Here is a 14,468-nt window from a genome sequence, read left to right on the forward strand (position 1 = left end):
GAAATGCAGTCCTCTAGACCTTAGCCTTGGGACTCTTCCAAAAGCATGCCACACCCAACACTGGTCCCCTTCCACATCCTTTGCGAGTCACATTGGGATGTGTCCTTCAACTGTAATAACATCTTCTCTTCCTAGATGGTGGGGGGTGTAAAAGCCTCTGGTTTCTTATTTATATATTTATTGCATTTATATCCCAGCTTTTACTCCAATGATCTTAAGGTGGCATACATGGTTCTCCCCTTCCTCCTCATTTAATCCCCACCACACCCCTGCAAGGTAGGGTAGGCCAAGAGGTAGTGACCGGCTGAATGAGGATTTGAACCTTGGTCTCAGGCTGAAGTCCAACCCTGTAAGCACTATAGGTAAAGGTAAAGGGACCCCTGACCATTAGGTCCAGTTGTGACTGGCTCTGGGGTTGCGGCGCTCATCTCACTTTATTGGCCGAGGGAGCCGGCGTACAGCTTCTGGGTCATGTGGCCAGCATGACCAAGCCACTTCTGGCGAACCAGAGCAGCGCACAGAAACGCCGTTTACCTTCCCGCCGGAGCGGTACCTATTTATCTACTTGCACTTTGACGTGCTTTCGAACTGCTAGGTTAGCAGGAGCAGGGACCGAGCAATGGGAGCTCACCCCATCGCGGGGATTCGGACCGCCGACCCTCTGATCGGCAAGTCCCAGGCTCTGTGGTTTAACCCACAGCGCCACCTGCGTACCTAACCACTATACCACGCTGGATTATGGCTTACTGTGCAAAGCTAAGGCTCACACCCACAGCTCCACCCACTCTCACCTCTGACCCTGGAATCCCAGAATTGGAACTGTGGAGTTGGAAGGGACCCCAAGGGACATCTTGTCCAACCCCTTGCAATGCATCAGAATTAAACCCTTAAGGGCTCCCTTTCAGATGCTGGATTTTCAAAGTCAGAAACAACAGCTGCCTCCTGGCTGCCAAAATATGCAAAGCCTCCATTCCGACTTGAAAGTACTTTTCCCTCCCGCTGGGTCAAGCAAACATGAGTCTCCCTTACAAAACACCTACTTGAAGGAAAAATAGGTGCTGAGTGATGTCCTGAACGAGCTCGTCCTCTGCGTTCTCTGGGTAAAACTTGGCCAGGAAGTGAAAAGTGACTGGCTCCTCCTTTGGAACATCGTGGTCCAGGACCTGCAGAATTAGATCTCCCTTTTATCTCTTGGAAGAATGTATGAAAAGCCTTGACCATCACATTTAGTTTCTGAACACCGAACAGAGCAAACCAAACTCCAGCAACTGTTCAGAGGCACAAAGCATTATGCTGCAGCATAATGCAGATTCAGAAGTCCAGTTGCTACGCTGCCTTACAAGGTAGGGCAAATCTACACATACGTCAATAATACTAATAATAATTTGTTACTTATACCCCGCCATCTGGTTGGTTTTCCCCAGCCACTCTGGGCGGCTTCCAACAAAATATTAAAATACAATAGTCCTTCAGATATTAAAAGCTTCCCTAAAGAGGGCTGCCTTCAGATGTCTTCTAAAAGTCTGGTAGTTGGTTTTTCCTTTGACATCTGGTGGGAGAGTGTTCCACAGGGCGGGCGCCACTACCAAGAAGGCCCTCTACCTGGTTCCCTGTAACTTCGCTTCTGGCAGTGAGGGAACGGCCAGAAGGCCCTCAGTGCTGGACCTGTTTAAAGCACAGGACTTCTCTCAAAGAATCCTGGGACACTGAAGTTTCTTAAGGATGCCAGGAATTGTAGCTCTGTGAGTGGCAAACTACAATTCCTGGGATCCTTTGGAGGAAGCCACATTTTTCAAATGTGCTTGGGATATGCTTTATCCTTATGGTGTGGGTCAGTCCTTCATTCTCTTAAAGGAATATTTAATAATTCCCCTACTAGATCACTTTGCCCCATATACACCTACTCAACCCCTTCAATTGGCGCTTTTACAGGTGCCACATAATACACATTCCACATTTGGCAGGACCTGCACTTTGGAACTCCCTGTCTATTGATATCAGGCACGCACCTTCACTTTTCGGGTCCTTCTAAAAACACTTTTGTTTCAGCAGACCAACTCAGATGTTTAGAAAACTGATGCGAGTTTAAATCTGTTCTCAGCCCATTGCTATTTTCACTTTTTTAAAGTCTTAGATTGGAGCTGTTAATTTTTCTTTTTGCTGATTATTGTTTAATTGAAAACCATGTTGAGGGATTTATTTACAATCAAGCAGCGTATAAATTTTATGAAATAAATACTCAGCAATGGGTATTTAAGATTTCCTGATATGCTCCCCTGGCGCAAGAGCTGGCCTGCGGATCTGCCCCCCCATGTGCTTTCTAGGCCTTTCTAAACATTTAGACACACTCAAGACTTTTTACTATTTTTCCAGAGAAACTGGACATCCACCAATAAAGATTTCCTCGCTCTTATCTTGGTGTGGCCTTGCTCTTTATTTTCCGCAATGCTTCTGATACTCGGAGCCTCCCTAGTTAGGAAACTGCAGTGTAGCTTAAAGCCCCAGGTCGCTAGTTAAGACATAAGCATTTGCTTGGCACCACACCGCTGCCTTCAACAGATTTTGTAGCAGACAGTACAAAGTCCCATCAGTCAAGGCAAACACATCCAGCTAGAGGGAACGGTGCGCTGAGTAAACACTCTTAATGCACAACATACGTCTGGTCCCGAAATGTCATCCAACTTCAGCTGCCTGGGAACAGATTAAGGAGAGGAAAGCCATCTCGAAGCAAGCTTCCCCAGTGAGAATTAGCCAGTACTACATGCAGCTCAGATATGCTAGCCTTGACTTATAGTTAACACTCAGGCTTACCGTGCAAAAGTTACAGCTGAGCTACAGGAATGAACTCGCAGCCACTTGCTACCTAGGAATCGGAGGCAGTAATCTTACGGCTAGTTTACTAAGAAGCTGGTCCCCATGGAATCCATGAGAACGTAAGAAGAGCCTGCTGGATCAGGCCAACAACCATCTAGTCAAGCATCTTGTTCTCACAGTGGCCAACCAGATACCCATGGGAAACCCGCAAGCAGGACTTGAGCACAAGAGAACTCTCCCTTCCTATATTCAGAATCACTGTTGCCTCTGCATCTGTAGAGGCAGAACACAGCCATCCTGGCAAATAGCCATTGATCATCTTCTCCTCCATGAATCTGCCTAATCCTCTTTTGAAGCCATCCAAGTTGGTGGCCATCACTTCTCCCTGTAGCAGCGAGTTCCTTAGTTAAACTGTGCATTGCAGGAAGAACTCCTTCCTTTTCTCTGCCCTGAACCTTCCAACATTCAGCTCTGTGAAATGTCCACAAGAACATTCCGTCCTTACCTTCTTATCCATCTTGAGCCACGCCATTGTGTCTTTGATCATGTATTGCAGCCCAAAGAACCACGTTTCGCGGAGTCCCAGTGTCCTGCACACCAGGTCAAACAGGTCCTTTCCTTTCCACTTGACCTGCAGAAAAGGATAACAAAAGTTACAGCCTCCTGCTCCCAGATATAAGTTTGCTTTGGACAATGTGTGGTCGTGTCCATCGCCACCGCCAGACTGGAAAAAGCAGAAATAAGATCTCTATGGGAGAAGAACAAAAGCAACACAGGGATTGCTTGTTCTGTAACATTTAAAGCAGGGACCTATGAGTCCTCCAGTTGTTGTGGAAACTAACACCCACCAGCCCCAGGCAACGCGGCCAACAGTTGGAGATTATGGGAGTTGGGGATCAAACAACATCTGGAAGGCTGCAGGTTCCCCATCTCTGATTTAGGGGTTTCCAACTGGGTTCCTGTCTGGTGGGCAAATGCTCCTGCCATCAAGGACGTTGCAGCTGACAATCTCTTGGGTGACTCATACACTGCTCCACAGGACAGCTGCAAGGAGGAGCAGAACAGCTGCAACTCCATGGAGGAGAAGGCAATCAATGGCTTCTAGCCGTGATGGCTATTCTCTGTCTCCATGGTTTTGAGGAGGAAGCAGTGCTTTTGAATTGCTGGAAACCACTGGAGGGGAGAGGGCTCTTGGCCTCAGGTCCTCCTTGAGGGTTACCTGGAAGAGGAATATCAGTGGCCATCATGGATGCTGGACTTGATAGGCTATTGCCCTGATCCAGCAGCCTCTTCTTATGTACTTATGCAACCCTCAGAAGTTCAGGGGGAGCAGGGAGTGACCTAGGAGAGGGCCTTCTCTGTGGCAACCCCTAAGTTGTGGAACTCCCAACAGAGGTGCATCTAGAACCTTCCCTACACAACTTTCACCAAATGCTGAAGATGCCCCTCTTTACCCCAGCCTTTGACTCCTGAGATGTGGGGATCCAGAGCCTACCCTATCCCTCTGACTAACTAGTTCTGACTGTTTTCAATTCTGTACTTTAAATCATTGCAACCCACTCTGGGACTTGCTAGTAAAAAAATTCAATAAGAACCACAACAACTATGGAATTCACTGACAAATTGAATGCTTCACTCAAAAACGGTGGGAGGGGAAAAAAGAATAACCAGTGGCATACACATCTCAAAATTTAGTTGCTCTTCTGCAGGGTAGCAATCGGTTAGTCTCTGTGCCCTGTTGCAGCAGCAAATTTAGATTTAAGGCTCTAAATCATGCATCCCATTTCATAAGGATATGTACACTCGTTGGGATCCCTGTGTGCTTTCTACCGGGTTAACTTTGCACATCTTCCACTGAATGGAAGTGGCACATTGTAGGTGTTTGGGAAGACATTTTGAGCATGCAGGGCAGCAAGGGAGAAGGAGATGGGTTATGTAAGCAGAGCAATGCTCATAGAAATATGGAGACAGCTAAAGCAACCTGATCAGGCAGTTACCCTGAGGATTAAGCCTTCACTCTCTCTTTAGAGTGGCAATTGCGTTCCCTTCCCATATATGCATTATTATTCAATTAAGCAGTTGGAGAGGAGGCATTAAAGCATGGGCTTTTTAATGCTGTGGTTATAGGAAAGCAGGTAACAAAAGGAAAGTATTAGAAAGGAGCAGAGACAGATGACTTTTATATGCAGGGACTGGTTTTGTTATGTATGATTGGGTCCAGGATATCTGGAAGAGATGCCTCACGTTTGATCCAGTAGGGCTCTACATATTTTATTGCATTTATATCCCATCTCCAAGGAGCTCCAAGTGTCATATATGGTTTCCCCCTCCACCCCTCCTCATTTAATCCCCACAACAGCTAGTTTAGGCTGAGAGTGAGCGACTAGCCCCAACATCACCCAGTGAGCTTCATGGCCGACTAAGGACTTGAACCCTGGTCTCCCAGGTCCTAGTCCAACACTCTAACCACTACACCACCCTGGCTCTATGTTATGGTCTCCCTCCTCTGCTGTCAGTGGTAACATGCCTCTGAGCATCAGTTGATGAATCACAAATGGGGAGGGAGTGCTGTTGTGTTCAGGGACTATTTGTGGGCTTCCCATCTGGACATCTGGTTGGCCAAAGGTGATCTGGTTTGGGAGAGGAAGATGCTGCACAGGCCAGGCCTTTGGCTTGACCCAGCAAGGCTCTTCTTATATTCTAATGAAGGGAAGATACGGACTTCCTTGAAAACCTATTACAGTCATACCTCGGCTCCTGAACGCCTTGGGAATCGAACGTTCTGGCTCCCAAACGATCGAAAACCAAAACTGAGTGCTCCAGTTTTTGAATATTCTTTTGGAAGCTGAAAGTCCAACGGGGCCTTCACAGCTTCTGATTGGCTGAAGGAGCTTCCTGCAGCCAATCAGAAGCCGCGCTTTGGTTTCCGAACGTTTCAGAAGTCAAACGGACTTCTGGAATGGATTCTATTCGACTTCCAAGGTACGACTGTATTATACTGACATACATCTAGCCAGGGCTGAGTTCAGCCTCCCATACCCAGGCTACCCTTACAGAAGTTAGGGGATGAGCTACAGACCGAAGACCACATGCACCCCTTGGCCTAATTCCACAAGCCCTTCCTTGAGACATCTGGAAAGAGTCTTCCATCTCTTCCTCATCAGCCTACTGGGTGAGGAGGGAGGGAGAAGGATGTCAAGGGCCGGAAATCAAATGCCTCATCATCCGCCAATGGAGACCTAAAAAGATCCCTGCTTGATCAAGCCTGTGGCCCATCTGGCCCAGCATCCTGCTCTCACAGTGGCCAACCAGATGCCCCAATGGGAAGCCCAAAAGCAGGATTCCAGCACAAGCACCCTCTCCCCTTCTGTGGTTTCCAGCAACTAGTATTCAGAAGCATTGCTGCCTTCAGCTGTTGAGGCCGAGCTGATGAATTTGTCATGAATTTGTCTAATTCTCTTTTAAAGCCATCTTGGTCTGCCAGTAGTCATCGCCGCCTCCTGCGGCAGCACGTTCCATACTTTAACCATGCTCTGTATGAGGAAGTGCCCTCGCCCCCCCCCCCCGACAGGTCAGCGCTAAGCGAGTGCGGCCCTCGTCAGAAAAAGGCCTTCCAAGGAAAAGGCTGCAGGGTCCCTGAAAGAAAAGTCTCGACAGCAGCAGCTCCAGCTGCCAGGTTAACAAGGGGAGGTAGTCCAATAAAGCAAACCCACACGTTCACTTTGGGTTAGCAGGGAGCAGAGAAATTCACCTGGAGTAAGGGAAATTGGAGCAGTCAAAGAAGCTGTGGTCTTTCAAATGGCTGCATATCAACAGTACAAAAAGAAAGCTTTGGCTTGTTTAAGAAAAGATGGTACACCAGTAGGAAATAAAGCGAGCGAGATCCTGGTGCTTTTCTACCTCTGGGAATCGATAAAATTGCAGGGAGAGGCATATGGCTGCTCTTCTGAAGCATTAAGGCAGGGGGGCCTCCCTCCCACCTTGTCAGTATCTCTCAAGTCTTAGGATCACCGGCATAGCATTCAAAATTAATCCTCACACATGGCACAACAGCTCTGCTCCAGCTGCTCTCCCTTCTCCAGCTGTTATTGCACACTGCCCACTTGTGGCTGCTGCTCCCCACTGCATCAAACAGAGGTTTTAATCTCAATTCCTTTTGCCTAGCACCCCCCAACCCCCGGCGCCAAAATCCTTTCTGGTACCACTGATGTGAATCCCACCCCCACCCCCAGTGCCTTATTTTCTGGTGGAAAATATTCCATTTCATACGTTGGGGGTGGAGAGGTTGTTCATTACCAACAATGAACAGATGCCAGCTGCAAGCACAGGATGAGTCGAGCTCGGCCATTTCAAAGTGTTTAGCTTCACTTAGTGATTACAAGAGAAATAAAACTGGACAAATTAAGACCGAGGGATGGGAATACCAGCCCTGTGAAGCAGCCACCGTGTGGGTCAGCGCTGCCTACTACGCCAAGGGAGGGGAGAATGAATAATGGCTTGTGAACATGTTGGTTTGCTCAGTGGCGGAGGAAGGGAGACGGGGGGGCGGTCCGTTCCAGGTGCCATCTCTGAGGGGGTGACAAGGCACCCTGCAGGGGGCTCGCCCCACCACCATCGTGCCGCCACAGCCACGTGCGAAGGATCCGCCGCTCGTGGCTGCTGCAGCGAGCGGTGGTGGTGGCATCCCACCGCCGTCCGTGCGGCGCTTAAGCGGCGCCATCAGCAAACGGTTGCGCAGCGCATGTGCGGCACCGCTACATACTGTGCACGTGCATGCGCAGTACGCAGCAGCGCATGTGCCACCAGGCGGTTTGCCCCACCCCCGGCACCCCACACTGGGGGCTGGTTAGCCTTCCTTTGCCCCTGGGTTTGCTGGCATTTGGTGTCACCAATAGCCTTGAGCTCAAAAATATGAGAGTATCATAAGAGCCCTGGTGGATGAGGCCAATGGCTCACCCTGCCTAGCATCCTGTTCTCACTGAAGCCAGCCAGATGCCTGTGGGAGAAAAAGGTAAGTAGGACCCGACCGCAAGAGCACCTTCTGTGGTCTCCAACAACAATGAACAGAATCATTGCTGCCTCTGACAGTGGAGCAGCCACAAACGAGCATCAGGAGAGAAATGCAGTTGAAGAGAAGAAATGCAACGGAAAGACAAGCAAACAGAATCACTGGATTTACAAATGGATGTTGCCAAGACAGAACGGTGAAATGAGAGCCCTGGAGTGCATGACGCCACGTGGCGAAGCGACCCGTCCATTCACTGGAGTGGAAAGTGGCGGCGAAAGGAGGGGCTTGCAAATGCAGGGCTCCTGCAGAAGCCTTGCCAAGGAAAAGAGGCTTTCATCCACAGATGCAGGGTCTGCACCCTGTGGAATTGGTGTTTTCAAACTCCAGCCGCGCTTTAGACTACAAACGATGCGGAAGCCCTCCCTCCCGGAAGCGGCAGCCTGTCTGCAGACTACAAATGATGTGGGGTGTTATGTAAGCCCGCACAAAGCTAACGGGGAAGTTCTTGGACCATTTTCAGGCATCGCGTTTAGTGCATAGGACAGGGATGTGGCAGTGGGGACACACACACAGAGAGAGAGAGAGAGATTTGGATGATTTCTAATTGTTAGATATTGATCGCCGACATTTTATAGCAGTGAGCCTTCCGCCCTACTCTGCCCCGCAGCGGCAGTTTGGCCCCGCAGACATAAACAGGCACTTTGATGGCTGCTGGTGCTATTAGGTTTTTATGCCTTGACTCACAAGTGCCGTAACACCAATTTAACGGCTGCTGGGAGAGCCATAGATTCCGAGACGGACCTGCGCATAGCAACTGGCTCAACAACCAATCTGCATTCGGCGTCTTTCCGCAATTAGCTTAACTAAGATCAAACTTTACTGGCACTCCTTTGCTCATTCCATATGGTAGGATTCCTTCGCTTGGATGCTAAAAACCAATTCGGAGAAGCTGAACTGTACATTTGAAGTGTGTGGCTTTTCCCCAAAGTATCTTGGGAACTGTCGTCTGCTAAGGGTGCTGGGAATTGTAGCTCTGCAATGGTAAACTACAGTTTGTTAGGATTATTTAGAAGAAACTGTGTGTTGTGTGGCGTTTGAGCAGCCTCAGGTGTTTATTCTGATCACTTTTACATCTACATTCAAGCTGTGTACGCATTGTACCTTTAAAGCACACTCGAAGCGCATCATTTCCCCCAAAGAATTCTGGGCACTGTAGTTTGCTAAGGGCGGCTGGGAATTGTAGCTCTAGGAATTCTACAGCCTAGAATTCTTTGAGAGAAACCATGTGCGTTAAAGCAACGGTGTAGACGTGACCGAAATCTTTTGGGGGCACCATTTGAGCTCACAGTATAGGCAGTGATCATGTCAGTACCTGGAAAACCACAGCGAACACTCTAGCTGGACATTCGCAGCAATCAAAATACAGCCCTTTTTACCATCAATCATATCTCCCGCTCTTAAGCCCTGTGTGGGGTTTTGTTTCAACCCATTCCTGTTCCTTGTGCTCACTAAGTCAAAGCAGACTTGGCACCCTCCGATCAACATTTGGAAACCAGGAAGAGCCGTTGCTCAATGGCAGAGCACTTGCTTTGGGCGCAAAAGGTTCCAGGTTCAACCCCTATTATCTCCAGTAGATACCCCTGCCTGAAATCCTGGGGAGCCACTGCCAGTTAGTGTAGACAATATGGACCAATGATCTAACTCAGTATAAAGTAGCTTCCTATATAACTCAGTTAAAACCCATAAAGACTAGAATCTTTATTTTATGGGAAGGGTGGTAGTGATTGTTCAAAATTTGGCAGGTGCCAGGTGCGTTGTGCACCTGGCTATCAACCACTTGTGATCAAGTGAAGATGCCCAGGCGCCAGGATGGCGCCTGACGCCTATACCATCTGGAGGTGCTTGCCTGGGGATCCTTAGATCTTGACTGTTTTCACACACCACCAACACATCCTGTAGAATTCTGTTATATTTTATCTGCCCAATCAGAATGAATTTCAGGAACCGAAAAGTCAAATTGAAAAATAAAAATTCCAAGCTGTGTGGCCCCAAAATGGCAATGAGCCATTCTGTTTTGGCAACTCTAAGCCTGGTTTAAAGCCTAGCTTATATATCTGAGTTTCTAACACCGGTGGTAGTTCAGTGGCTTTGCATGCAGAACGTTCCAGGTTCAATTCCCGACGGCCTCTCCAGGTAAGGCTGGGAAAGACCTCTGCCCGGGGAGCTGCTGCCAGTCAGTGTAGACAAGCCTGATCCAGATGGACCAACAGTCTGACTCAGTACAGTGGTACCTCGGGTTACATATACTTCAGGTTACATATGCTTCAGGTTACAGACTCCGCTAACCCAGAAATAATACCTTGGGTTAAGAACTTTGCTTCAGGATGAGAACAGAAATCGTGCTCCAGCAGCATGGCAGCAGCAGGAAGCCCCATTAGCTAAAGTGGTGCTTCAGGTTAAGAACAGTTTCAGGTTAAGAACGGACCTCCGAAACGAATTAAGTACTTAACCCGAGGTACCACTGTCTTAAGCAGCTTTCTGAATTCCTAACAATCCACTCCATTAGTCTTGCTCACCACGGCTGTGAGATTTAGCACACGCATCTGACGAAGGTCACCACCAACCGAAAGAAAAGCAAGGCTCCTCATCACAGCTCTCCCCCCGCCATCATCCGGAGTGGTGGCCAGAATGATATAATAAAGCTATATCCCCCAAATAAAAACCGCATTAGAGGCAGAGCCATAATTTATAAAAAGCAAGGGCTGCAACGGCCCGGCTCCCGTCTGGGGGTAATGGGGCTTGGCGGGGGGGGAGGCCCCCACACTCTCTCTCCCTCCGCCTCGAGACACCCCAAATTGAGCCAGCAGCTTGAGAATGAATGCTCTCTCCTAGGTGGTCCTGTCATATTCCATTAGCTTTATCTTAACATGGTTTGTTAGATATATTTGCAAGTCTTGCCGGAATACGTGGATAAACTCCGGTTATAAAGAGGGCTAAGTGCCGCAAGCCGGTTATTTTGCAGGGCTGGGATTTATGATCTCAACTAAGTGCAGAGCGCCTGCAATTCATCAGCATCTCCTGGTTGTCGTTTTTCTAAAAGTAAACAGGAGTAAGCACTTAAAACTCAGCAACCAGTAGACGATGGGAGAAGGGGGGCCTCTTCTTGTTCTCCAGCCAAGACGTCAAGGGTTTGGGGAAGGGGGAGCGGAAATCTATTAACAGGGTGTACATTATTTATTAACCTGCAACAGGAGTCATTTGCACCTGGCAGGCGGCCAAAGCGTCACTCCGATAATGCAATTTAACATGGGGACAGTGTCCTTGCTACAAGCGCTGCACCGCCGCTCCTCAGGCAATTACGGCCCGCTATGAAGTTATGGCAAAAGTTAGGAGAGAGGAGCCCACTAGTGGATAGAGATGAAGTCAGGACGGCATGATGAGCCAAGGCTGCAGAGTGGGATCCCGCATGGATGTGGCTCCAAATTATGGATGTGGCTAGGGGTCATGGGAAAACTTCAGAAGAGCCCTATTGGATTTGGCCAAAGGCCCTTCTGGGACTGAATCCTGTTCTGCAGTGGCCAACAAGATGCCTAGTGCAAGCCTGCGAGCAGGACCTGAACGTAAAAGCACTCTCTCCCCACTTGCAATGCCAGCAACTGGTATATAGAGGTGTACAGTGGTACCTTGGGTTACAGACGCTTCAGGTTACAGACTCCGCTAACCCAGAAACAGTACCTTGGGTTAAGAACTTTGCTTCAGGATGAGAACAGAAATCGTGCTCCGGCGGCACAGCAGCAGGAGGCCCCATTATCTAAAGTGGTACCTCAGGTTAAGAACAGTTTCAGCTTAAGAACAGACCTCCAAAACAAATTAAGTTCTTAACACGAGGTACCACTGTACTACAGTCGTACCTTGGATCCCAAACACCTTGGTACTCAGACGTTTTGGCTTCCAATCGCCGCAAACCCAGAAATGAGTGTTCCAGTTTGCAAACATTCTTTGGAACCCGAATGTCCAATGGGGTTTCTGCAGCTTCCGATTGGCTGCAGGAAGTTCCTGCAGCCAATCGGAAGCCGCACTTTGGTTTCTGAACGTTTTGGAAGTCGAAAGGACTTCCGGAACGGATTCCGTTCAACTTCCAAGGTACGACTGTATTGTCTCCAAAGGTGGAAGAAGAATACAGACATCATTGATAACCTTATCCTTCCCCCCTTGCTACTTTTCTAGAAAAAGAGGTGTCAGAACTCATCATGAACACCTCCCTCGTTCTCTTAGAATGGCAAGGATGCCCACCTGAAAGATGCCAAACTGAGTTCCTGTGAGTTCCCCCTGTCCTCCTCCGTGTATTTGTCTAATCCTCTTTGAAAGCCATCCAAGTTGGTGACCATCACTGTCTCTTGTGGGAGCAAATTCCATAGTTTCACTCTGCTGCGTGAATAAGTTCTCCCTTTTGCCCGTTCTGAATCATCCAACTCTAGACTCCGCAAATGCACCCTTCATCAAACCACTATTGCAAACAGGAGAGCCACAGAGCTGAGACCCCCCCCCTCCAGATCTCAGCAAAGACAGCAGAGGGACAGAGGCACTCACAGAGATAAATAATGTAATCTTTGTAAAATGCACAAAAAGAAAAGCGCTGTCTATTGCACTGTGTTTCTTACCTGTTAGAGCAAGAATATTTTAACTACTATCACAAGGATGTGATACTATCACGGTGGAACTCCCTCCCACAGGAAGCAGTGATGGCCACCCACTTGAATGGCTTCAAAAGAGGACGAGACAAATTCATGGAGGAGGAGGCTACCAATGGTTACTAGCCGCAAGGGCTACACTTTGCCTCCACAGAAGGAGAAATACTTCTGAGTCCCAGTTGCTGGAAACTATAGGAGGTGGGGAGCAGCCATGTGCTCAGATCCTGCTTACGGGTTTCACACAGACACCTGGTCAGCCACTATGAGAACAGGGTGCTGTACTAGATGAGCCACTGGCCTGATCCAGCAAGTCTTCTGATGCTCTTACATTGTCATCATCCTGTGCCCAGCTGTGGCTGACCGTGGTATCTCTAGAATTACTCAGTTGGCAATGAAAAGGGTTTAGAAAAGATACCGGAGCATTTTACAAGACATCTTCCAGGAGATTGGCATCCGAAGCAACAGATAAATAATGGGGTATGCCAAGTCCCCAATAATGGTATCACACATCAGCAGCAGGAGCTAGGTCAGCAGCCACAGAAGAAAACCCATAATATTTCAGAGACACTGAGAGCTTGAAAATCAGTAGAGTTCCTCTCATTTCCCTCTTCAACAAACAGATGTCACAAAAAACCCACAACCCCTTAAAGAGCCACTTAACTATGCTGCAAGCAGACGCCGTAAAAAAAGCTATTTTTATTTACTTATGCTGCACGACAACTTGATAACGACTTTTTAATTAAAAGCTATTTCTGTGCAACCTCTAAGGAGACAGCAGACATGGCAAGGTACAGCTACAGAAGCGCACTTGACTGGCCCTCTCTGTCGGAGCAGAAGCAAGGCGCAGACAGACAGATTAAGGGCAGCACAGTAGAGGACCAGATCCTGGTAGCAGCAGCATGGAAAGGGAGGTCAAAATAAGGAAAGTGTCCAGGAGGAGAGAAGACAGCTATTTTTAACCCTGGGTATTTATCCAACATCACAACTTAAACGGGCAACATGAGAGCCTTGCCAGATCGCCAGCTGTTTTTCCAATGATGATTGAACTGGGTTAAAACATCCTGACAGCTTCTGACTTTTCAATAAACAAACAGACGGGATCTGTTGATATCTATAGCCTACTTATTCCTTTTTTAATTCAGCCGGAAGAAATTTATTGTGACTGTAAAAGAGGGGAAAGTCTAATCCCTGGCTCTGATCCATACCAGAAACTGGGGTCTGTTCAACTGATAATTACCTTTTTCTCTCCTTTTTTCTTAAGGCTAGTTTTTCACCGTGAAGGCCCGCAATGTGGCTTACAATAGACAGAAAGCAAACATTTTAAACAGATATGGTTTTTAAAAGCAGTTAGCTTCAAATTAAGGCCACCCAACAAAAATAAAATCCAGAAATCAAAGTGACACAAACCCCCGCAAAAGGTTGGTAAATCAGATTACTAAAGATTTCAATGGAGCTTCACTGTTAAGATGTTTCATGGGAGTGAAAGGAGAGGCTGTTATAGGAAAAAAGCATTGGTGGCCTCAAGCATAGATTACTGCAATGTGCTCGACCTGGGGCTGCCCTTGGGACTGATCCACACTGCAGCTAGACTCCCCCTCCTGTTTTTTAAGATCATTGTTATTATTTTAATGTATTGACCTCTCTTCACCCAAGGTCCCAGGGTGGGTTAAAAAAATGTAAAATACGAAACAGTTTAAAACAAGTGACAGAAATAGAGGGAGCCCTAAGAAATATACAGTGGTACCTCGGGTTAAGTACTTAAATCATTCCAGAGGTCCATTCTTAACCTGAATCTGTTCTTAACCTGAAGCACCACTTTAGCTAATGGGGCCTCCGCTGCTGCCGCACTGCCGGAGCACAATTTCTGTTCTCATCCTGAGGTAAAGTTCTTAACCCGAGGTACTATTTCTGGGTTAGCGGAGTCTGTAACCTGAAGCGTCTGTAACCTGAAGCGT

The 14,468-nt window shown here is 47.9% G+C and overlaps 1 protein-coding gene across 4 annotated transcripts in view; it reads right to left on the minus strand.

The window, feature by feature from the left end:
- NF2 (NF2, moesin-ezrin-radixin like (MERLIN) tumor suppressor) overlaps positions 1 to 14,468 on the minus strand; it is a 94,564-nt gene that overhangs the window by 70,599 nt on the left and 9,497 nt on the right. For all 4 annotated transcript variants that reach the window (XM_082203224.1, XM_082203225.1, XM_082203227.1 and 1 more), the window contains 2 exons: positions 3,320 to 3,445; positions 1,041 to 1,163 (listed from right to left, as the gene is read on the minus strand). In XM_082203224.1, the coding sequence (XP_082059350.1) occupies positions 1,041 to 1,163; positions 3,320 to 3,445 (249 nt within the window). The remainder of the gene's footprint in view (positions 1 to 1,040; positions 1,164 to 3,319; positions 3,446 to 14,468) is intronic.

This window comes from Podarcis vaucheri, assembly GCF_965113315.1.
Source record: "Podarcis vaucheri genome assembly, chromosome: 16".
Classification (NCBI taxonomy): domain Eukaryota; kingdom Metazoa; phylum Chordata; class Lepidosauria; order Squamata; family Lacertidae; genus Podarcis; species Podarcis vaucheri.